This window comes from Ipomoea nil, unplaced genomic scaffold, assembly GCF_001879475.1.
Source record: "Ipomoea nil cultivar Tokyo-kokei standard unplaced genomic scaffold, Asagao_1.1 scaffold0317, whole genome shotgun sequence".
Lineage (NCBI taxonomy): Eukaryota > Viridiplantae > Streptophyta > Magnoliopsida > Solanales > Convolvulaceae > Ipomoea > Ipomoea nil.
The window spans coordinates 1,329,101-1,353,075 of NW_017616745.1; the positions used below are offsets into that span (position 1 = coordinate 1,329,101).

At 34.4% G+C, this 23,975-nt stretch overlaps 1 protein-coding gene and 2 long non-coding RNA genes across 3 annotated transcripts in view; 1 reads left to right on the plus strand and 2 right to left on the minus strand.

Moving 5' to 3' along the window:
* Positions 1–2,037: 2,037 nt before the first annotated feature.
* LOC109168276 lies at positions 2,038–20,194 on the plus strand. The gene is made up of 2 exons (XR_002052064.1): positions 2,038–2,067; positions 20,097–20,194. It is a non-coding gene; the product is annotated as an uncharacterized LOC109168276 (long non-coding RNA).
* Positions 16,391–16,796, minus strand: LOC109168259. Its single transcript, XR_002052046.1, has 3 exons — positions 16,757–16,796; positions 16,554–16,619; positions 16,391–16,403 (listed from the first exon to the last, which is right to left on the minus strand). It is a non-coding gene; the product is annotated as an uncharacterized LOC109168259 (long non-coding RNA).
* Positions 20,195–21,366: 1,172 nt separating the features above from the next.
* LOC109165556 overlaps positions 21,367–23,975 on the minus strand; it is a 50,710-nt gene continuing 48,101 nt past the window's right edge. Inside the window, exon 7 of the mRNA XM_019314374.1 lies at positions 21,367–21,489. Coding sequence (XP_019169919.1) covers positions 21,367–21,489 — 123 coding nt within the window. The remainder of the gene's footprint in view (positions 21,490–23,975) is intronic.

The window sequence follows — 23,975 nt, forward strand, 5'->3', positions numbered from 1 at the left end:
CACCTGTCTGATTTGACAACATCCTAGGACAATAAGGACTTCATTTTATGGGACTCACTTTTCAAGAAGCATTAAATGAAGATGTACTATCTCTTGGAGCTAAAGGACAAAACCCTAATGCTTTCCATACCTTCAACGGCTACATGGTACAACCTCATTAATGGAGCATTTAATGCATGAAGCTCCCCGGTCCTTGTCCAATGGTTAAAAGGTTCGAAAAGTTCATCTCCCTCCAACGGATGAATTTTCATCACCTATATAAACTCACCTTCATCATCTAAGAAGGGGCTGGTTCATTATCACTCGACTTACTCACTTACAAAAGCTCTTGAAACGTCTACGATTTACAAAAAGCTTTTGTGAACCAGTTTTTTTTTTTTTTTTGAGGTGTTAAGTTACTTGGAGAATCACTTGTCTTACACCTCAAGGAAGTCTTGACATCAGTTTGAAGCTATCATATCTCAGAGTCAAGATCTGTTTGTTGGAGAATTCAAGAAAGCATTTTCTACCAACCTCAACTCAGGAGAAGAAGTTGATAGAGGCGGAGTAAACTCGAGGAGTTGAAAAACCTACGAAGGCTGTCCGGCTTAGTGATCAAGGAAGTCTTTGTGTAATTGTACTAAGAGTGATAGTGCAATCCTTCCAACAGTTGTGGAAGAAGAGTGGAGTAGGCAACTTTGGCCGAACCACTATAAAATCTCATGTCCTCCTTATCTTCTTACTTGCGCTTTTTATTTTGCTCTCATATCTTTTCTTTATTATCTTTACCGAAAGTTTGTCTAATTACGTAAACTCGTGCAAAGTATTTTAAAACGAATCTATCTTATCCGCTGCGCCAAGACACCGAAAGGTGACGTTTAGGGCGTCTAACGAAGAGAGTCTATTCACCCCCCCCCCCCCCCCCCCCCCTCTAGACTCTCATCTCATTCTATCGGGACCAACAGAGTTCACAATGCAATATGAACACGAATCCATAGTATGACAATTGACAACCATCTTTGCTAGCTACCCACTTTCTTATTACAGGGCAACCAAATTAGTCAAACTTTGTAAAATAATAACAATAATAATAACAACAACAACAACAACAACAATAATAATAATAATAATAATAATAATAATAATAATAATAATAATAATAATAATAATAATAATAATAATAATAATAATAAAGATTTTAATTTGAGTTACTAAGAGTGTGTTTGGTTGACAGGTTTAGCTCTAAGGAATAAGTATTAAAGTGATTCGTATTATTTGGTTGATAGATTTTTAGAATAGTACTATGGGTTTCAAATACCCCCTTAATTGAAAAACTCATACCTAATAAAATAAGGGTATCATCCCCTTTCATTCCCTTATTCCTTCTCATCCCCTTTGATTAGTGCTTTTAGATTCTTGTTTTTATTTTTTTGTTCATATTGATGTTTGGGATGTCTTTATATTAGAATCAATTATCTTGATTTTGTGTTCTTATATTTTTAAAATCTTTATTCTCATTATAAGATCATACATAACCAAACAACATTATTAATAATCATTCACAATCCACCTTACTACCAGTACCAAACATGCAAAATACTTTCACTAAAATTCATTACCATTTACCAAGTATTTGATACTCATTTCAATTTCGATTCTCATTTGCGAACCAAACACACCTAAGTTTGACTCCATGGTATAAGGATTGTTTCAACAGCTGGTCAGCTGGCAGCTAGCTACAACTTTCCTACTATTATATGGTATGAACTATGAAGGGTGATGAAGACGACAAAATTTTATTAATAAAACGAACACCCAAATTTCAAACATGAGGGCCCATTCTTCTTAATTAATGATATAAATGGTTGTTAAAACTATATTATTATATTACAAATAATAATTCCATTGAATCAAATACTTTCGAATTCATTACATCATAATACCATGTATTTATTTATTTTCTCAAATATTAGCTGTTCAACAACCATCTTTGCTACCTAACCACTTAATTATTACAGGGATAGCCATGCTAATTACAGGAATTTTATTTGCACAACCCTAATTGATATTTACACAACCATTTGATAGGTTTGCTAGCTTTATAGGTAGTATAAATGGAACAATTTACTATTTGTACCATCTTCATTAAAATTAATCAAACATTACGTTTTTTTTTAAATATTTATTATTTATTATTTATTTTTATTTCAAATTGTGACAGTATAATAATTTTGTCTATAATATTTTTAAATTATTTTGTATAGTATCTAACGTTTAATAAATTTTAATAATAAAATTAATTTTATTTTTTGCCATTCTAATATTCTTTATAACTTAAATTTTTTGTATGCATTATTTTACCTTATTATAAAAATATAACAAATTAATTTTCAATCGCTAAAAAATGTAAAAACACATTAACATCACAATAAAATATAAAATTTAAATTTCATTCCATTTCAATCCAATATAACATTCTCATGAGTATAATTAGAGCGTACGTGCTCATTGTAACTATTGATCCGATTCACATATAGGGTAATCCATGCATCTGCACAACCATAATAGGCATTGGGTACCCTCCTGTCAATGTTATCTTAACATAATGAATTAATGATTATTATTAATGTATTATTAATGTAACTAAGGTCAATTGCTACATGCTCATACCAAGGTGGTCTGCTAGATCGGAGCAATAAATATGTCGTCTTTTTTTTAAATGTTTTAATTTTTAAATTTAATTATTTAATCTAAATTTATTAAAATAATATTTATAATTTCAATATTTTTTTTTTGAAAACTCTAATTCCAGTACCTAATTTATTTTGTGCAATTAAATTACATTTCACCAGGTTGGTATAAATAGTCATATTTACACCTTAATTGCTATTTACACCACCTATGAAATTGTTGAACATTTTCACCTTTTTAGAATTCTAAAGTTATTTACACAAGGGTCGTACAAATAGCAACACCCTAGCCAAATCAGTCAAGCTTGGGTAAAAACAAAATTTTGAAGTTGAGTTACCAAGTTTGACCCTATGGAACTATTTTATTGTTTATTGACTTTTTTCTTTGTCCCTCACCGGTTTGCACTAGTATATATACAATTTCTAGAGTTTGCCTTTCATTACAAAGTCTAGAGTTTGCCTATCTTCAACAAATTAATTATGAGTGGCATGCAAGTCAATATGGGAGCTGGGGAAAGCCGCGTTGATCGAAAATGCGCCGTCCGTATGTAGATGACACTAAAGCTACAAGCAGAGGGAATTGAAGAAGCACAAATGAAGTGACTGGCAAACATGCAAATGCAACTACTATAATAAGAACTCCCCTTCTGTTATGCCCAAATACCAGATACACTGTGGCGGAGAAGGCAATCATCATAAATATTATGGACAAAAACAAGGTGAAGAGGCCTATGATTAATATGGTGGGAAGAGCATATAGGAAGTCTTCTTCTGCATAGCGCGAAGTTAGGATGGACAAGAAGACGAGCAAGGAAGTGGCGGATGTGAAGAAAGATGCAGCATTTGAGATGCCAAATACTGTGAAAGCATTGCGGTCGGAGAAGATTGGGAGGCCATTTTCACCACTGTTGCCACCAGGAACTGTAATGGCTACTGCAAAGATGACAGTAACAATGAGGGCTGCTGCAATTGTGCATGAAGTTGCTGTCTCTTTCATCCATTTCTCCCTTGCCTCTTTTAACTCCTTATGCTCCTCCGTAAAGACCATACTCGGAGTTTTGCCATATTTATTTCAAAATGAAAAGAAACGTGATGGTGTGATTTTTTTCACTTCCTGCAGATCAGATGAAATGAATCATATATATGTTTGTGTTGGTCAGAAAACCCCAGTCCCAACTCCAGCCAAATTGGTCTGTAATTGTTGAATTGATAACTACTGATATCCCCTATATGTGTAACTTTCACTGATTCACCATTAGGCAGTCTAACAGAAACTTCATGAGTACTATGATATGTCTCAAAATACTCTAAGGAGCATGTAATATGGTCTGTTGCTCCTGAGTCCATTATCCAAACATCAGAAGAGTTCAATACAGTATTTAAATGGAGGTTGGAAATAAACCTGCCTTCACTGTGATTTTCAGTAGACTGCTTGAAGTCTGGTCTAAGTCCAGTCACTGCTGCACTTGTTGAGAAATGACCAGCTTGATTTTGAGATTGCAGGAGAGTTAGCAACTTCTGGAATTGCTCAGAAGAAATTCCAACATCATTAGCTTGGCTCACAGAAGCACTCAGAGCTTGTTGTGTATCCTGACCTTGCTTTGCTTTGGATTTGTATCCTGGAACCCAACCTGATGGATATCCATGTTTTTTATAACATTTTTCAATGGTATGACCTACTATACCACAATAGGTACACTTCTCCCTGAATTATTGTTAAACTTCTTCTTATTACTGTTAGAAGAAGTAGTAGCTACAACAGCTTGTTCCTCACAACTATCCTGGACATTCTGGACAGCATTAGAATGCATTAGGTCATTACTCTTCTGGTCAATAGATTTTTTGATCTTTCTCTCCATTTTTAGTGTCATATTAAGAACCTTCTCCATCACAGGGATAGGGTCCATGACAAGGACTCCTGTTTTAATAGACTCATAGTCTTCATTCAGACCTTCCAAAAATCTGATTATCTGATCTTCTTTTTTTTCCTTCTGAATTTTACTTAGAAGAGTGCATGAGCACTTCAGTACACATTCGCATAAGGGAACAGGTCTCATTGTATTTAGTTGCATCCACAAGGCATTAGACTTAGTAAAGTATTCGTTAACAGTAAGGTTACCTTGTGAACACTTAAAGATCTGATTCTTTAGCTCTGCGATCCTATGAGGATCGACTTGTGAATACCTTCGTTTGAGAGTGCTCCAAATGTCTGCTGAGTTTTCTATATACAGAACACTTTCCGCAATCGTGGCTTTGAGAGACTTGAAGATCCACGAGCAAACGATGTTGTTACACCTCCTCCAAACTGCATAATTCGGATCCAATTCTCCAGGATTCAGAATCGTTCCATCAACGAAGCCATACTTATTTTTGACTTCCAAAGCTATCTTCATCGACCTACTCCAGGACGCATAGTTCAATTCGGATAGCGGTGGTGATACAAGGATCAGATTTGGATTTTCTGTAAAGTGTAAGTACATTGGATCGTTGAACTCATCAGAACGCTGGATGGGGCTATTGTTCATCGAATTTTGATTCTGATTCGAAGAACCTCCCATTTGTCCAGTCTGATTCTCATCGACGATTTGATCTTCCATCGTCACCACTGCGGCATAAGATCGGTGACGCTCTGATACCATGTTGAGTTTGGTTTAGTTCATGCTGTATGGAAGAGGAAAGAACAGTAGGATGTATTGAGCTCTCAATGTTTACAATGGTGATGAGAAGAGAAGAATGAAAAATCAAAATCCATCTGAGCTGAACATAGCTCAGCATTTATACAAGGAAAAAAGGAGGCAAATGCAGTTATAACTAACTACAAGGAAAAGACCTAAAAGCCCTTAGGTCCCAAGCAGTAACAACAGCAATGGTGATCAGTCTCCTTCTTCTGCTTCTTTCACACATTAGATTAAGCATGATATTGCTTACTTTGTCAGATAACATATTTTATAAGATATTATCCCAAGAAAACCATCATCCATCAATCATGAATAACCAACCAGGTCAATTCAATAACTAATTATTCCATCATCCAATATGCTTGCCGCCAAGCAATGTATCTAACGAGTAAAGTTTCAAATACTAGAATTTGTTCACCAAACTAACAAACCAAAAATAGAGTTTTACCGCATGAGCTTTGGTTGCTCTCCCTCAAGAAATTAACTCCCCCTTTTTTACCATAATTGACAAAAGGGAATCAATGTGATCATCTAGAAACTGGAGCAGAAGTCTAGAGTTTGCCTATCATCAACCAATTAATTAATTATGAGTAGACATGCAAATCAATATGGGAGTTGGGGAAAACCACGCTGATCGAAAATGCCCCGTCCGTACGTAGATGACACCAAAGCTACAAGCAGAGGAAATTGAAGAAGCACAAATGAAGTGACTGGCAAACATGCAAATGCAGCCACTATAATAAGAACTCCCCTTCTGTTATGCCCAAATACGAGATACACTGTGGCGGAGAAGGCAATCATCATAAATATTATGGACAAAAACAAGGTGACGAGGCCTATGATTAATCTCTTGGGAAGAGCGTATAGGAAGTCTTGTTCTGCAAAGCGCGAAGTTAGGATGGACAAGAAGACGAGCAAGGAAGTGGTGGATGTGAAGAGAGATGCAGCATTTGAAATGCCAAATATTGTGAAAGCGGTGTAGTTTGAGAAGATTGGGAGGCCATTTTCACCATTATTGCCACCAGGAACTGTAATGGATGCTGCAAAGACTATAGTAACAATGAGGGCTGCTGCAATTGTGCATGAAGTTGCTGTGTCTTTCATCCATTTCTCCCCTGCCTCTTTTAACTCCTTATGCTCCTCCGTAAAGACCATACTAGGAGTTTTTTTATCTTCATTCCGATATGACAAGAAATATGATGGTGTAATTTTTTTCACTTCCTGTAGTTCAGATGAAATAATCATATATGTGTGTGTGTTTCATCCTTAGATTGGGGGAGAATATATAAGAGATTGTGACATACCATACCTTAAACCATTGAAGCTCTCGTTGCATTTGAAGAGCTGCACCAGAAACAAGATTTAGTTTCTGGGGAGGTGCCAATTTCCCAGCCAAATGCAAAACGCTATTATTATCTGTGTCTCTATAATCCGGAAAATTAGTCCTAAGCACACTGGTTCCACAAACAAGGTTAAAAACATTTTCGCTACGGTTCATTACTGCAACATGAAGTATATTCTGCCGCATGGAGTTTCCGAAATAAACCGTCAAAGGATATGCTTCCGCAATATTTAAGATAACTTGCCAAATGTCTAAACTCGTTGCTTCAAGGAGTGCATTATCTGTCAGTGAGGTCACTTGTGTATCATTTAGGGTTTTGAGTTGATCGCACAAGCATTTAAGAAGCTTCATAGCTTGGTGGTGTAGCACCATTTTGTTTACTATGCTCTTCTCTACCAGCCCTAATAGATAGATAGATATATAGAATTAAAACAATAATAAACAAAATCTATTAGTTTTGCTATTATATATCTTCCAATTATATATTCTGATCTGATGTGGTAATGTTAGGTAGTTATGTATACACACACATCCATAGTTGCATACATACATTGTAGTAGTGAGGTGATGAGGTGGAAAATTGGTGTAGATGTTGTTGACTCGGCCTTAGACACACCTGCATGCAATGCAATAATAATTTTCACTAATAACTTGAAAATCCAAATGAGCGATAATTAATTGGCTGGCAGGCACGAGATTGAAGAATAAGTATATATATAAATAAAGATAGACAATAGAAACGGAAAAGTTACTCACAATAGTATATGAAACTTTGCCAAAAGTTTAGACTGTGTTTGTTAACAATGGAACAGTCATAAATAACTATGGCATCCAAAGCTGAAACATCGTTACCTAACCTCTTATGATGGCCCAAATCAGGGTACCTTTCAACCAATTGCAGAGCCAAATCTGTATATATATACCATTAAATTATAATAAGCTAGCTAAGCAAAGAGGGTAATTAAGATATAGTTGGACGACTATATATACGTACCATAGAATTTATATATGATTAATTCAACAAGCATAGTGACACCAGTTGGGCCTTCATATGGATTAGGCTGCCCGTATTCATCATCCCTAGTGAGACGAAGGAAATACAGAAAGGCGTCCTTGCTTTTGCGATCATTCCCAGCTGCATAATGGATGGGGAAAAAACCTTGTTTGTTTTGAAGATAGAGGAGATTAGAATTCCTGCGAATAAGGATATGAGCCACCTCAATGTTTCCATGCCGGGCAGCGATGTGAAGTGGGGTAGACCCATAGTCGTCTCTGGGGCTAAGTTCATGGTCCAACAATAATGCTACAAGCTTTTCCATAAAGGAGGCATTACCTACTCTAGCACCAACATGCAATGCACTCTCTAAGTCCGTCTTAAGTGGAGATTGAATTGCTGCGGGGTTTTGGTTGAAGAATATTTGAGCTTCATCCCAATTTGCTGCCAATATTGCTCTGTATAGTGGCCGGTATTTGCTGTAATCAACTGCAACATCATCCTCATCGTCGTCATCATCATATAATATCATATTTGGGCCGGGGAAGCTAGCTACCTAGCTACAATTAATTACTCCCTTCGTCTCATTTTATGTGTCTAACCAGACTAAAACTATTTTAAATTTGACAATTCAATCAGCAAAAACCTGAACTTAACTTGTTAAAAATGTTAATTGTTTTTTTTTTTTTTTTCGGATTCAATGACTTATTAAGGGTTATTTGAGTTTGATGACTTAATTGCCTTTCCCAAATATTTCAGTTACTTATTTGTACTTTATCTCTTTAATTTTTCATAATATTAAGCCGTGTTGAAAAAGACCGTAGGCGCCTAGGTTTCCAATTTTTTATTTTTTATTATTTAAAAAAAAATAACCAAAAATTCTAATACCTAATAATGACCTTTTTTTTTTGAACAATAATACCTAATAACCTAAAAGCCCACAAATCCAATTTAATAAAAGATTCAAAAAGAAAAAGAAAATTAAAGCAAAATGGTCAAAACCTAAACTGAAAAAAAATATAATAAGTAAATAGGAAAATAGGAAAATAACTATCATAAAACATTTTCATTTTCAATGTTTAGTTTAATTTGGTTTAATAGCTGTTTTAAGGTTTGATTCATTTTTTAAAAAATGAGTCAGCATTGTATAATTAAACATTTTAATTGTTTTGTTTAGAATATAATAATAATAATAATAATAATAATAATAATAATAATAAAACGTGATCGTGGGGGTGGTATGGTGATAAACAGGTAAAATAGGACAAGGAGTAACATCATACCATCATCATATCATGTATGGGGAAGCTAGCTAGTATTAATGAATCAAATTTAAACCACTCTACCTGGATTTTGAGGAAGTGTTTGGGAAGAATCTGCCATTTAATTTCTGTAAATTTATTCTATCTGATCATCTTAACTCAAATGGAAATCGATGGCCTGGCACGCTATGATTAATATATAGTTGTTCAGAATAATGGTCGGTATATATAGCTGGTCGGCTGTCAGGTAGCTACCACTTTCCTACTATTATATGGTATGAATGTGATGAAGACGACAAAATTTTATTAATAAAACGAACACCCAAATTCCAAACATGAGTGCCCATTCTTCTTAATTAATGATATAAATGGTTGTTAAAACCATATTACAAATAATAATTCCTTTTAAACAATTATTACTTTAGAATTCATTACATCATACCATGCATTTATCTATTTTCTCAAATCTGATTTGTTCAACAACCCTCGAAAACTTGTACCATGAACAATGGTCTACTTTGCATTGTGAACTCTGATCCGATTCAAAAATAACCTTGAGATTTTATATCTGTAAACTATTTTGTGGACCTGGGCCCACCTTGTAGGGTGGACCCGAGTCTAAATGTTCATAATTTACATAATGTTCACAATTTACCTTTTTAAAAATTTACAATTTGTATACTACGAACACGCAATATTAACATATATGTAATTGATTACCCTATTTTGTATTCACAAGTTCCTTTCAAATACTGTAGTGACACAATATTAACATATTAGGATTTGATGACCCTATATTGTATTCACAAATTCCATTCTATAGTTATTATGTGTTTTTACTTAGAAACACAATTTATATTTTAGAAGTTCACAATTTCAATACTAAAAATACATAATTTATACGACGTTTAGGACCATGGTCCACCTGAAAGGTTCACCTTGTAGGTGGGCCCACCTGTGGGTGGACCCTGGTCCATGGTATACAACTCTTTTGTACTTGAGTTTGACACATTCTATGCAGTTACCTGTTTTTGTACTTGTATAAACAAATTGAAGATGCATCACATGAAAATTACAAACAATAACATGATAACTACACACATAAATTGTTAACTGGATATACAAAATATGTTATTGCAGACACATAACATGTTAACCAACAGCTTATGTGTCTACAATTAACATATTTTATACATGCAGTTAATAATTTCAGTCTGCAGTTATCATGTTATGTGTTTGTAATTACTATATTATGTGCTTTCAATTTGTTTATAGATACAGAAATTATTAACTGCAGGTACAGAATATGTTAACTATATATACTTAATTTTTAAATTAGAGTTCACAATGCAATATTAACTCGGATCCATAGTATAACAATTGACAACCATCTTTTCTAGCTACCCACTTTCTTATTACAGGACAACGAAATTAGTCAAACTTTGTAAAAAATAAAAAATAAAAAATAAAATAATAATAATAATAATAATAATAATAATAATAATAATAATAATAATAATAATAATAATAATAATAATAATAATAATAATAATAATAATAAGATTTTAAGTTGAGTTACTAAGGGTGTGTTTGGTTGACAGGTTTAGCTCTAAGGAATAAGTATCAAAGTGATTGGTATTTTTTAGTTGATAGGTTTTTAGAACACTACTATGGGTCTCAAATATCCCATTAATTGAAAAACTCATACCCAAATAAAATAAGGGTATCATCTCCTTTCATTCCCTTATTCCTTCTCATCCCCTTTGATTAGTGCTTTTAAATTTTTGTTTTTATTTTTTTGTTCATATTGTTGTTTTGGATGTCTTTATATTAGAATCAATTGTCTTGATTGTGTGTTCTTGTATTTTTAAAATCTTTATTCTCATTATATGATTATACATAACCAAACATGTTGGAAGATAAAAATAGCATAGGGCTATTTTTGTCTAATCCTCTTATGCTTTAACCGCTTCATATATAGCCTTTTGTCTTCTCTGTAATACACACACTTTATCAGAATAACAATCAATCTTCTTTTTCTTCATTCTGCTCCATCTCTGCTTCTCCGATGTAGTCCATATTCCAACATGGTATCAGAGCGGCGGGAGCTCATCCACGCTGCTGCATTTTCCGGTGCCGGAGAAGTCGATGAAGCGAAGCGACGCCGACACCTGAATAGTCTCTGTGCAATCCTAGTTAATCCGCAGAGGATGATTCTGATCCATCCGCAGAGGATGATTCCAATCCATCCGCAGAGGATGCGTAGCAACGATGCCGGTGCTCGATCACCAGTTAGATCAGCATCGTCAATGATTTCGCAGGGGAATCTGAGTTCGGAGCAGCAGATGCCCGTAGCCGATCCGTAGCGGAAGGCGATTTTTAGCGTTGAGAGGTTTTCGTTGTCCGGTAAAGCTAGGAAGCCGAACAATGAAATCGACGTGAATTTCTCGGAAAATTCAATGTCTCCGGCTGTCTCTGCGACGTCTGATCGTGCTCCGTCAACGTCGAAGAGCTCAGGCGCCGCACATCGCAAGTCAAGAGAGGTTGCGAATGAGATCTGGAGATCTTTGGATCTGCAGGAAGAGGATTTCGTAACCGACAATTCAAATTATTATTTCCATTGCAGTTTCAGCAGAGAGACGACTCCAACTAGCGATCAGCATCGCGGAGACACAGAGGCGGAAATAGAATCTGCCGCTGAATCGAAGTTAGCTGAAAATAGAGCGTTTGGTGAGGAGGTGTCTAAGCCAGAATCTGGTAATCCTTCTAATCTAGCATCTACGTCTTTTTGTAAGGCTATTGAGGGGGTTAGACATGCTGATTGTGTTGAGATTAGTGAACAATTGCTAGATACACCAACTGTTTGTAAAAATGCATTAGTGAGCCTGAATCCCAGGAACGCTGGGTTGGACACTAAAAAAGGTGCGGTGAACGTGGTCGTGGGAGGCTATTGGAGGCGAGGTGGTTCGCTCGTCGTGATAGCGATCGTCTTCATTGGATGTCTATCTGCAGTTTCTATCGCAAAGGAGGAGGCAACAAAATTAGGAACTGTTATTGGAATTGATCTTGGAACAACTTACTCCTGTGTTGGTGTTTACAAGAATGGTCATGTTGAAATCATAGCAAATGATCAAGGAAATCGTATTACACCATCATGGGTGGCATTCACTGACACAGAAAGATTGATTGGTGAGGCTGCAAAGAACCAGGCAGCTGTCAACCATGAAAGGACTGTCTTTGATGTTAAGAGGCTTATTGGAAGAAAGTTTGAGGATAAGGAAGTCCAGAGGGATATGAAGCTTGTTCCTTACAAGATTATTAACAAGGATGGCAAGCCTTATATACAAGTCAAAATCAGAGATGGGGAAGTTAAAGTCTTCAGCCCTGAGGAAATCAGTGCCATGATTCTAACAAAGATGAAGGAGACAGCTAAAGCATTCCTTGGGAAGAAAATTAAGGATGCTGTTGTTACTGTGCCTGCATACTTCAATGATGCTCAAAGGCAAGCTACCAAGGATGCTGGTATTATTGCTGGACTTAATGTTGCAAGAATTATTAATGAACCAGCTGCCGCTGCCATTACCTATGGACTGGACAAGAAAGGTGGTGAGAAAAACATCCTCGTATTTGATCTTGGTGCGGTGATCGTGGAGACTTTGAAGTCTAAATTGGAAGAGTTGAATCTTGAATCAAGACTGAAAGGAGATGAGTTGAGAAATTTGAGCAACATTTCACAGAATTTAGAGAAAGAGAAGTGTGAACTTATATCTAGCAACAAAGATGTTGCTGACAGATTAGAAATGGCACTTCAGGAAGTAAAGAACCTTCGTGATTTTGTCAATTTTCTGGCTATGAAACTCACTAAATTGGATAATCAAAGTCGAACCTTTTCAGAGAAGGTCATTCATCTTAATGGTTTTTTTGACAATTGGTTTAAGATGATCCATGAAGAGAAAGAATTTGCTGCTCAACATGCTGGAAACAAATTTGACCTGCTCCACAATCAGTATACATGTATTGTTTCAGAGAGAAATTCTATACAATTGGCTAGCATCAAATTTCAAGAAGGATGAAGAGTTGCCATGAAGTAGGTGGAAGAGTTGCTATATTTTTTTTTTTACTGCTTGTCTCTCAATCTGGAGATGTTTCTACACTAAAAGCTCTGTTTTGCTTCGCTATATGTTTACAGTAGCAGTCCTCACTACCTTTTGTATTTAAGCTGGGCATGTAGGATCTACACGCTCCAGCTTACCGGGGGGTGTTGGAAGATAAAAATAGCATAGGGCTATTTTTGTCTAATCCTCTTATGCTTTAACCGCTTCATATATAGTCTTTTGTCTTCTCTGTAATACACACACTTTATCAGAATAACAATTAATCTTCTTTTTCTTCAATCTGCTCCATCTCTGCTTCTCCGATGTAGTCCATATTCCAACAAAACAGCATCATTGATAATAATTCACATTCCACACTACTACCAATACCAAACATGCAAAATACTTTCACTAAAACTCATTACTATTTACCAAGTATTTAATACTCATTCTAATTTCGATTCTCATGTGCGAACCAAACACACCTAAGTTTGACTCCATGGTATAAGGATTGTTTCAACAGCTGGTCAGCTGGCAGCTAGCTACAACTTTCCTACTATTATATGGTATGAACTTTGAAGGGTGATGAAGACGACAAAATTTTATTAATAAAACGAACACCCAAATTTCAAACATGAGGGCCCATTCTTCTTAATTAATGATATAAATGGTTGTTAAAACTATATTATATTACAAATAATAATTCCATTTAAACAAATACTTTCGAATTCATTACATCATAATACCATGCATTTATTTATTTTCTCAAATCTTAGCTGTTCAACAACCATCTTTGCTAGCTAACCACTTAACTATTACAGGAATAGCCATGCTAATTATAGGAATTCTATTTTCACAACCCTGATTGATATTTACACCACTATTTGATAGGTTTGCTAGTTTTTGATAGGTTTGCTAGTTTTATAGGTAGTATAAATGGAACAGTATGCTATTTGTACCAACTTCATTAAAATTAGTCAAACATAATGTTTTTATTTAAAAATATTTATTATTTATTATTTATTTTTATTTCAAATTGTGAAAGTATAATAATTTTGTTTATAATATTTTTTAATTATTTTATGTAGTATCTAACGTTTAATAAAATTAATTTTATTTTTTGTCATTCTAATATTCTTTATAACTCAAATTTTTTGTATGCATTATTTTACCTTATTATAAAAATATAATAAATTAATTTTCAATCGTTAAAAAATGTAAAAACACATTAACATCACAATAAAATATAAAAATAAAATTTCATTCCATTTCAATCCAGTATAACATTCTCATGAGTATAAATAGAGCGTACATGCTCATTGTAAATATTGATATGATTCACATATGGAGTAATCCATGCATCTGCACAATCATAATACGCATTGGGTACCCTCCTGGCAATGTTATCTTAACATAATGATTATTATTAATGTAACTAAGGTCAATTGCTACATGCTCGTACCAAGGTGGTGGGCTAGATCGGAGCAGTAAATATGTCGTACTACCGGCAATACTCAAAACATGTATCACATTATATCTAGAAGCAATTAGTACACCTATTAAATTTAAATTAAATAATTATTTAAAAATTTAAAAATCAAAACATTAAAAAAATGGTGTTGGTTTTTTTTTTTAATGTTTTAATTTTTAAATTTAATTATTTAATTTAAATTTATTAAAATAATATTTATAATTTCAATACATTTTTTTAAACACTAATTCCAATACCTAATTTATTTTGTGCAATTAAATTACATTTGACCCTGGTATAAATAGTCATATTTACACCCTAATGGCTATTTACACCACCAATGAAATTGTTGAAAATTTTCACTTTTTAGAATTCTAAAGTTATTTACACTAGGGTGGTACAAATAGCAACACCCTAGCCAAATCAGTCAAGCTTGGGTAAAAACAAAATTTTAAGTTGAGTTACCAAGTTTGACCCTATGGAACTATTTTATTGTTTATTGACTTTTTTCTTTGTCCCTCACCGATTTGCACTAGTATATAATTATATATACAATTTCTAGAGTTTGCCTTTCATTACAAAGTCTAGAGTTTGCCTATCTTCAACCAATTAATTATGAGTGGCATGCAAGTCAATATGGGAGCTGGGGAAAGCCGCGCTGATCGAAAATGCCCCGTCCGTATGTAGATGACACCAAAGCTACAAGCAGAGGGAATTGAAGAAGCACAAATGAAGTGACCGGCAAACATGCAAATGCAGCTACTATAATAAGAACTCCCCTTCTGTTATGCCCAAATACCAGATAAACTGTGGCGGAAAAGGCAATCATCATAAATATTATGGACAAAAACAAGGTGAAGAGGCCTATGATTAATCTGTTGGGGAGAGCATATAGGAAGTCTTGTTCTGCATAGCGCGAAGTTAGGATGGACAAGAAGACGAGCAAGGAAGTGGCAGATGTGAAGAGAGATGCAGCATTTGAGATGGCAAATACTGTGAAAGCATTGTGGTTGGAGAAGATTGGGAGGCCATTTTCACCACTGTTGCCACCAGGAACTGTAATGGCTGCTGCAAAGACAACAGTAACAATGAGGGCTGCTGCAATTGTGCATGAAGTTACTGTGTCTTTCATCCATTTCTCCCCTGCCTCCTTTAACTCCTTATGCTCCTCCGTAAAGACCATACTCGGAGTTTTGCGATCTTTATTCGGAAATGACAACAAATTTATTGGTGTGATTTTTTCCACTTCCTGCAGATCAAATGAAATTAATTATATATATATATATTGTTCCTTAGATTGTGGTGACAAGATTGGCATGGGGTTTAATTACCCCGTGTGGGCACCTTGGTGCAGTACATGGCTATGAGTTTCTTCGTCATAAAAAAAATAAAAATAAAAATAAAAATGAAATGGTAGGGGAAAACATATATATAAGAGATAGATTGTGACATATTATACCTTAAACCATTGCAGCTCTCGTTGCATTTGAAGAGCTGCACCAGAAACAAGATTTAATTTGTGGGGAGGTGCTAATTTCCCAGCCAAATGCAAAATGGTATTATGATTTATGTCTAGATAACCCGGTAATAAATTCCTAAGCACACTGGTTCCACAAACAAGGTCAAAAACATTTTCACTACGGTTCATTACTGCAACGTGAAGTATATTCTGCAGCATGGAGTTTGAGAAATAAACCGATAGAGGATATGCTTCTGCAATATTTAGGATGACTTGCCAAATGTCGAAACTCGTTGCTTCAAAGAGTGCATGTCTTGCCAGTGAGTCCACTTGTGCATCATTTAGGGTTTTGAGTTGATCACACAAGCATTTAAGAAGCTTCACAGCTTGGTGGTGCAGCACCATTTTGTTTACTATGATTTTCCCTACCAGCCCTGGTAGACAGATATATCGAATTAAAACAATAATAAACAAAATCTATTCTTTTTATTATTATATATCTTAGCTTCTAATTATATATTCTGATCTGATGTGGTCATGTTAGGTAGTTATGTATACACACACATCCTTAGATATATACATACATTGTAGTAGTGAGGTGATGAGGTGGAAAATTGGTGTAGATGTTGTTGACTCGGCCTTAGAAACACCTGCATGCAATAACAATTTTTACTAGTAAGTTAAAGATCTAAATGAGCTCTAATTAATTGCCTGGCCGGCAGGCACGAAATTGAAGAATAAGTATATATATATATAGACGATAGAAATGGAAAGTTACGTTACTCACAATAATATATGAAACTTTGCCAAAAGTTTAGACTGTGTTTATTAATAATGTAAGATTCACTACGAACTATGGCCTCCAAAGCTGATGTATCGGCAAGTAACGTCTTATGACGGCCCAAATCAGGGTACCTTACAACCAACTGCAGAGCCAAATCTGTATATATATGTCATATAAATTCAATTAAATTATAATAAGCTAGCTAAGCAAAGAGGCTAATTAAGATGGATTAGATATAGTTGCCCGGGGGGCATGTACTGCTATAGGCAATTTATATCATGGACCAAGGTTTGTATAACATTATGGGCCCTGAATTGAAACAACCAGGTACATAATTCATACTCATAAGGTACAGAATTTCATAACATAAAATACAAAAAATCACAACACAAGACACATAGCATATATAGCATTATGGACACAACTAGATTGAAAAGACGAGCGAGGTACATAATTTATACTCATAAGGTATATAATTTCATAATGTAAGACACGAAAAGTCATATAACACAAAACACATACACATGAAACATGGTCGTCAATATATAGTGGAGTGAGACCCTAGTCACCCTATTGCATTGTAAACCAGATACAAAATTTTGTACCTTCAGTTAAAACATTATGTATGTACAGTAGTTAACAGTTTATGTACATGTAAACAAATAACTTGATAATTGCTGACACATAATATGATAGCTACATGTACAGAAACTACCAACTCCATGCATGTACGAAATGCACCAAATATAGATACAGAATCTAAATTGGTCCAAGATCTACAATGTAAGGTAGTTCCTGGTCCATGGTATAATTAAGGATTGAGTACTATACGTACCATAGAATTTATATAGGATTAAGTTAAGAAGAATAGAGAGACCAGTTGGGCCTGCATATGGATTAGGCTGCCCGTATTCATCATCCCTAGTCAGACCAAGGAAATACAGAAAGACATCCTTGCTTTTGGGAAGATTATTCGTAACTGCATAATGGATGGGGAAAGAACCGTAGTTGTTGCGAAGATAGAGGAGATTAGAATTCCTGCTAACAAGGATTTCAGCCACCTCAATGTTTCCATGCAGGGCAGCGATGTGAAGTGGGGTATTCCCATCGGCGTCTCTGGGGTCAAGTTCATCATCCAACAATAATGCTACAAGCTTTTCCATAAAGGAGGCATTACCTACTTTAGCACCAACATGCAATGCAGTCTCTAACTGGTTGGTGAGTGGAGATTGGATTGCTGCTGGGTTTTGGTTGAAGAATATTTGAGCTTCATCCCAATTTGCTGCCAATATAGCTCTGTATAGTGGCCGGTATTTGCTGTAATCATCTGCAACATCATCTTCATCATCATATCATATCATGTATGGGGAAGCTAGCTAGAATTAATGAATCAAATTTAAACAACTGAACCTGGATTTTGAGGAAGTGTTGGGGAAGAAGCTGCCATTTAATTTCTGCAAATTTATTCTATCTGATGATCTTAACTCAAATGGAAATTGATGGCCTGGCAAGCTATGCTTTATATATATATATATATATATATATATATATATATATATATATAGTTGTACTGTTCAGAATAATGGCCGGATTCATATATAGCTGGTGGGCTGTCAGCTAGCTACAACTTTCTTACTATTATATGGTATGAAGGGTGATGAAGACCACAAAATTTTATTAATAAAACAAACACCCAAATTCCAAACATGAGTGCCCATTCTTCATAATTAATGATATAAATGGTTGTTAAAACTATATTACAAATAATAATTCCTTTTAAACAATTATTACTTTAGAATTCATTACATCATACCATGCATTTATCTATTTTCTCAAATCTCATCTGTTCAACAAGCCAACAACCCTCGAAAAATTATACCATCAACAATGGTCGATCACCTGTGAACACTGATCCGATTCAAAAATAACCTTGAGATTTTATATCCATAAACGATTTTGAGTGGACTCGAGTCTAAATGTTCATAATTATTTACATAATAAATGTTCACAATTTACTCTTTTAAAAATTCACAATTTGTATACTATGAACACACAATGTTAACATATATGTAATTGATTACTCAGTTTTGTATTCACAAGTTCCTTTCAAATACTGTAGTTACACAATATTAACATATTGGGATTTGATGACCTAGTATTGTATTCACGAATTCCATTTTATAGTTATTATGTGTTTTGACTTAGAAACACAATTTATATTCTAGGAATTCACAATTCCAATACTAAAAATACACAATTTATATTCTAGAAATTCACAATTCAAATACTAAAAATACACAATTTATACGTCTTTTAGGACCCGGGTCCACTTGCAAGGTCCACCTTGCAGGTGGACCCTGGTCAATGATATAACAACTCTTTTGTACTTGCAGTTGACACATTTTGTACATGATGTTAACTGTTTTTATACATGTAAACAAATTGAAGACGCATATCATCACATGAAAATTACAAACGCATAACATGATAACTACACACATAAATCGTTAACTGCATGTATAAAATATGTTATTGCAGACACATAACATGTTAACCAACATCGTGTCTGCAATTAACATATTCTGTACATGCTTTTAATAATTTGTAATTACAGTTATCATGCTATGTGTTTGTAATTATTATGTTATGTGCTTTCAATTTGTTTACAGATATAGAAATTATTAACTGTAGGTATGAAATGTGTTAATTGTATATACTTAATTTTTGAATCAGGGATCACAATGCAATATAAACTCGGGTCCATGGCATCGTTGCTAGCTACCCACTTTCTTATTACAGGATAACCAAATTAGTCAAACTTGGTTAATATATATATATATATATATATATATATATATATATATATATATATATATTTTAAGTTGACTTACTAAGTTTGACTCCATGCATGGTATAAGGATTCAACTAGCTGCCAGCTGACCAGATATATTTCAAACATGAGGGCCCATTCTTCTTAGTTAATGATATAAATGGTTGTTAAAACTATATTACAAATAATAATTCCTTTCAAACAAATACTTTCGAATTCATTACATCATAATACCATGCATTTATTTATTTTCTCAAATCTTAGCTGTTCAACAACCATCTTTGCTAGCTCACCACTTAATTATTACATGGATAGTAAAATGGGAATTCTATTTTCACCACCCTAATTGTTATTTACATCACTCTTTGATGGTTCTTTCTAAAAGGTTATAGGCTAAATTTTTGCTTACTGCACACAAGGACACTGTCGTTGGTGAGACTCGATTCCTGATCATTCTTCTCAAAGTTCACCCATATGACCAACCGAGTTGCCCATGCGGACACCCTTTGATAGGTTTGCTAGCTTTATAGGTGGTGTAAATAGAACAATTTTCTATTTGCACCACATTCATTAAAGTTAGTCAAACATTATGTTTTTATTTAAAATATTTATTATTTATTATTTATTTTTATTTCAAATTGAGATAGTATAATAATTTTATCTATAATATTTTTAATTATTTTGCATAGTATCTAACGTTTAACAAATTTTAATGATAAAATTAATTTTATTTTTTTATCATTCTAATATTCTTTATAACTTAAATTTTTTGTATGCATTATTTTACCTTATTATAAAAAAAAAAAAGGAAAATTGGAATTTATGTTCTTCCATAATATGTCAATTATCAATGTCACCCCTGAATTATTAGTACTGGTGTAAGTATTACCCCTCAATTTTCAAAACGGTACATATATTGCCCTTCCCGTACCTTACGGGAGGGGCAATATATGTACCGTTTTGAAAATTTAGGGACAACATTTACACTTGGGAAGGGTAATATATGTATCGTTTTGAAAATTGAGGAACAAAATTTACACCACTAATAATTCGAGGGTGACATTGATAATTATATTGACATATTATGGATGGGCATAAATTACAATTTTTCCTTATAAAAATGTAATAAATTAATTTTCAATCGCCAAAAAATGTAAAAACACATTAACATCACAATAAAATATAAAAATAAAATTTCATTCCATTTCAATCCAATATAACATTCTCATGAGTACAATTAGAGCGTACATGCTCATTGTAACTATTGATCCGATTCACATATAGAGTAATCCATGCATCTGCACAATCATAATAGGCGTTGGGTACCCTCCTATCAATATTACATTAACACAATGATTATTATTATTGTAACTAAGGTCAATTGCTACATGCTCGTACCAAGGTGGTGGGCTAGAACGGAGCGATAAATATGTCATACTACCGGCGATATTCAAAACATATCACATTGTATCTAGAAACAATTAGTACACCTATTAAATTTAAATTAAATAATTATTTACAAATTTAAAAATTAAAACATTAAAAAAAAAAAAAAAAAAACCATCGCTGGTAAGGGGTTTTTTTTTTTTTTTAATGTTTTAATTTTTAAATTTAATTATTTAATTTAAATTTATTAAAATAATATTTCTAATTTCAATACTTTTTTTTTCTTTGAAAACTCTAATTCCAATATCTATTTTTTTTTTTATAGTTAAATTACATTTGACAAGGGTGGTTTAAATAATCATATTTACATCTTAATTACTATTTACACCACCTATGATTAATCTGTTGGAATAGCATATAAGAAGTCTTCTTCTGCATAGCACGGAGTTAGGATGGACAAGAAGACGAGCAAGGAAGTGGCGGATGTGAAGAAAGATGCAGCATTTGAGATGGCAAATATCACTGTTGGAAATTACGGAATTTCCGACTACCTGAAAGTGATCTTAAATCAAGTCAAAATTCTTGTTCCGACCACTTTTGGTATCCGAAAAAACCTTTGTTGCTATTTTCGACCACTTTTTTCTTTCGAATTGATTTAAGATCACTTTCAGGTGGTCGAAAATTCCATAATTTCCAGCAGTGTATTGTGAAAACTAAGCATTGTGGTTGGTGAAGATTGGGATGCCATTTTCACCATTGTTACCACCAGGAACTGTAATGGCTGCTCCAAAGACCACAGTAACAATGAGGGCTGCTGCAATTGTGCATGAATTTGCTATGTCTTTCATCCATTTCTCCCCTTCCTCTTTTAACTCCTTATGCTCCCCTTCCTCATATAACACTCTTACCTTGCCACACAAAATCTTTTGCATAGTTGTTACCTCTGTTGATTAGCCGCGATCATATAATCAAGCTATACGATACTAGTGTTGGAAGGAGGTAATGGCTGCCGAAATTAAAGCTCTTCAGGATAATAACAACACCTGGGTCTTGACTGAGCTACCCCTCGGCAAGACACCTATCGGGTGTAAGCGTGTGTATAATGTGAAGCTTAAAGCAGATGGCTCGGTGGAAAGGTATAAGGCAAGACTAGTAGTCAAGGGGTATACACAACAGCTGGGAATTGATTACATCGAGACATTCTCACCCATAGCAAGGCTCACTACCATTCGTACGTTCTTGGCCATGGCATCATCTCAGGCTTGTGGCATATTCACCAGTTGCCAGTTGGACATCAACAATGCATTCTTAGCTTGTATGGAAACTTGGATGAAGAAGTTTACATGGTGCTACTGATTGTAGCAAAAATGATTGATGGTGAGTATACGGGTGTGAAATGTCGTCCTCAGGGATTGGGATTTATGGCACGTAATACGCAATCACAAGCAACTAGGCACTAGCATAAGGAAATCAACAAGAAGCTAAGGAAATAACAACAAGTTTCAAGGATACGATAACTAAACAAAATAACACGAACACATATTAACAAGATGTAAACACAAAATAAAGAAATAGGACTCAAGCTAGGGAGGATTATCATCTAGATGCTTTAACAACCGATGGGATATAATTAGGGAGAAATCACACAACCAAGGAATTAAGGGGATGCACGTAGGAATCCTAGTCTATACGTCACTCACGTGAGCAAATTAACAAGGATTAGAACAAGGAATTGTCCCACTCTCGTGGTGAATCAACTCCAAGTTCTTCAAGAACACAAAATATCAAAACCCCCAACTTCCCACATTTTCAAAGGAAAAATCGGGTTTATGCAAGGAGTGGCTTGAAATCTTTACCCAACTCTAATTGAGATCAAGAATCCTCTCAAACATGTTAATGAATGTTGTACACCAAGCATTAACAAAATACAAACACAAATCCTTCATAAACTCAAGAACCCTAGGTAGGCAAAAATCTCATTTATGCAATAATCACAAACTAAGCATCAAGATAGGTAATACAACCCTAACTAAAGTCCAACATACTAACTACTCATGATTTAATAGCATAAAGAACACAAAAACATAAGTGTAAAGCATAAACATTGCAAAGGAAAAGAGATAAGGGAAAGAACACTTCTCTAAAGAAATTGATGGTAAATCTTGGAATCCAAGTGTTGAATCCTTGAATACAAGCTTGAAATATGATAAAGAACATAAATCTACACCTAATCTAACACTAAAATATGAAATGAAAGAGTATAAAATAGTTAGGGTTCGAATGGGCTTCAAAACCGTGTAGAAATGAGTGAAAACTCAGCTTAAAAGGAGCATAGGCGGGGGGTTTCAACGCGTCGAACATGTACAGTACCCAAACTGATCATTTCTCGCTATTCTCGACGCGTCAAGTGCTTCTCTACAACGTAACTCCGACTTGTAGGATGATTTTGACCACTTTATGCTCAGAATTAGGCTTTGATGTCTTCATGAAAGTTGTATCCCTTCGAGGCTTCTTTCAAATGGTGCAAGAATCACTTCATTTGGACATTCACAGGTCGAGATATGATCAAATTACCAAACAGCGGTCGAAATGAGCAAAAATTGCAACGTCTTGATCTTTTGATCCTCTTTTGTTTTGGTTCGCCCAAATGAACGACCACTGAATACACCACTCTTAGGCTTCCTTGGAAGTGTTTTGTCTATCCGCTTAGCTTCTCCTTGGCTCCCATGGACTCTAAATGTATCTATCCATAAGACCATAATGCTTCACTTGACTCCAATGTCCTTCAAAATGCATGAAAATATTCATCTTGTCTTCCAAATCTTACCATACCAAACTCCTTGCAAAATAACACAATTTAGTTCTAATCTCATGAAATTTGGAATGATCTATAAGCAAAATGGCTTAGTGAAAGAGGGAAAAATATAGACAAATAAGCACTTATCAGCTACTACCCGGTTTTCAAGGGGAAAAGCCAAGTCAAGTCTACAGGCTCTTAAGATCGCT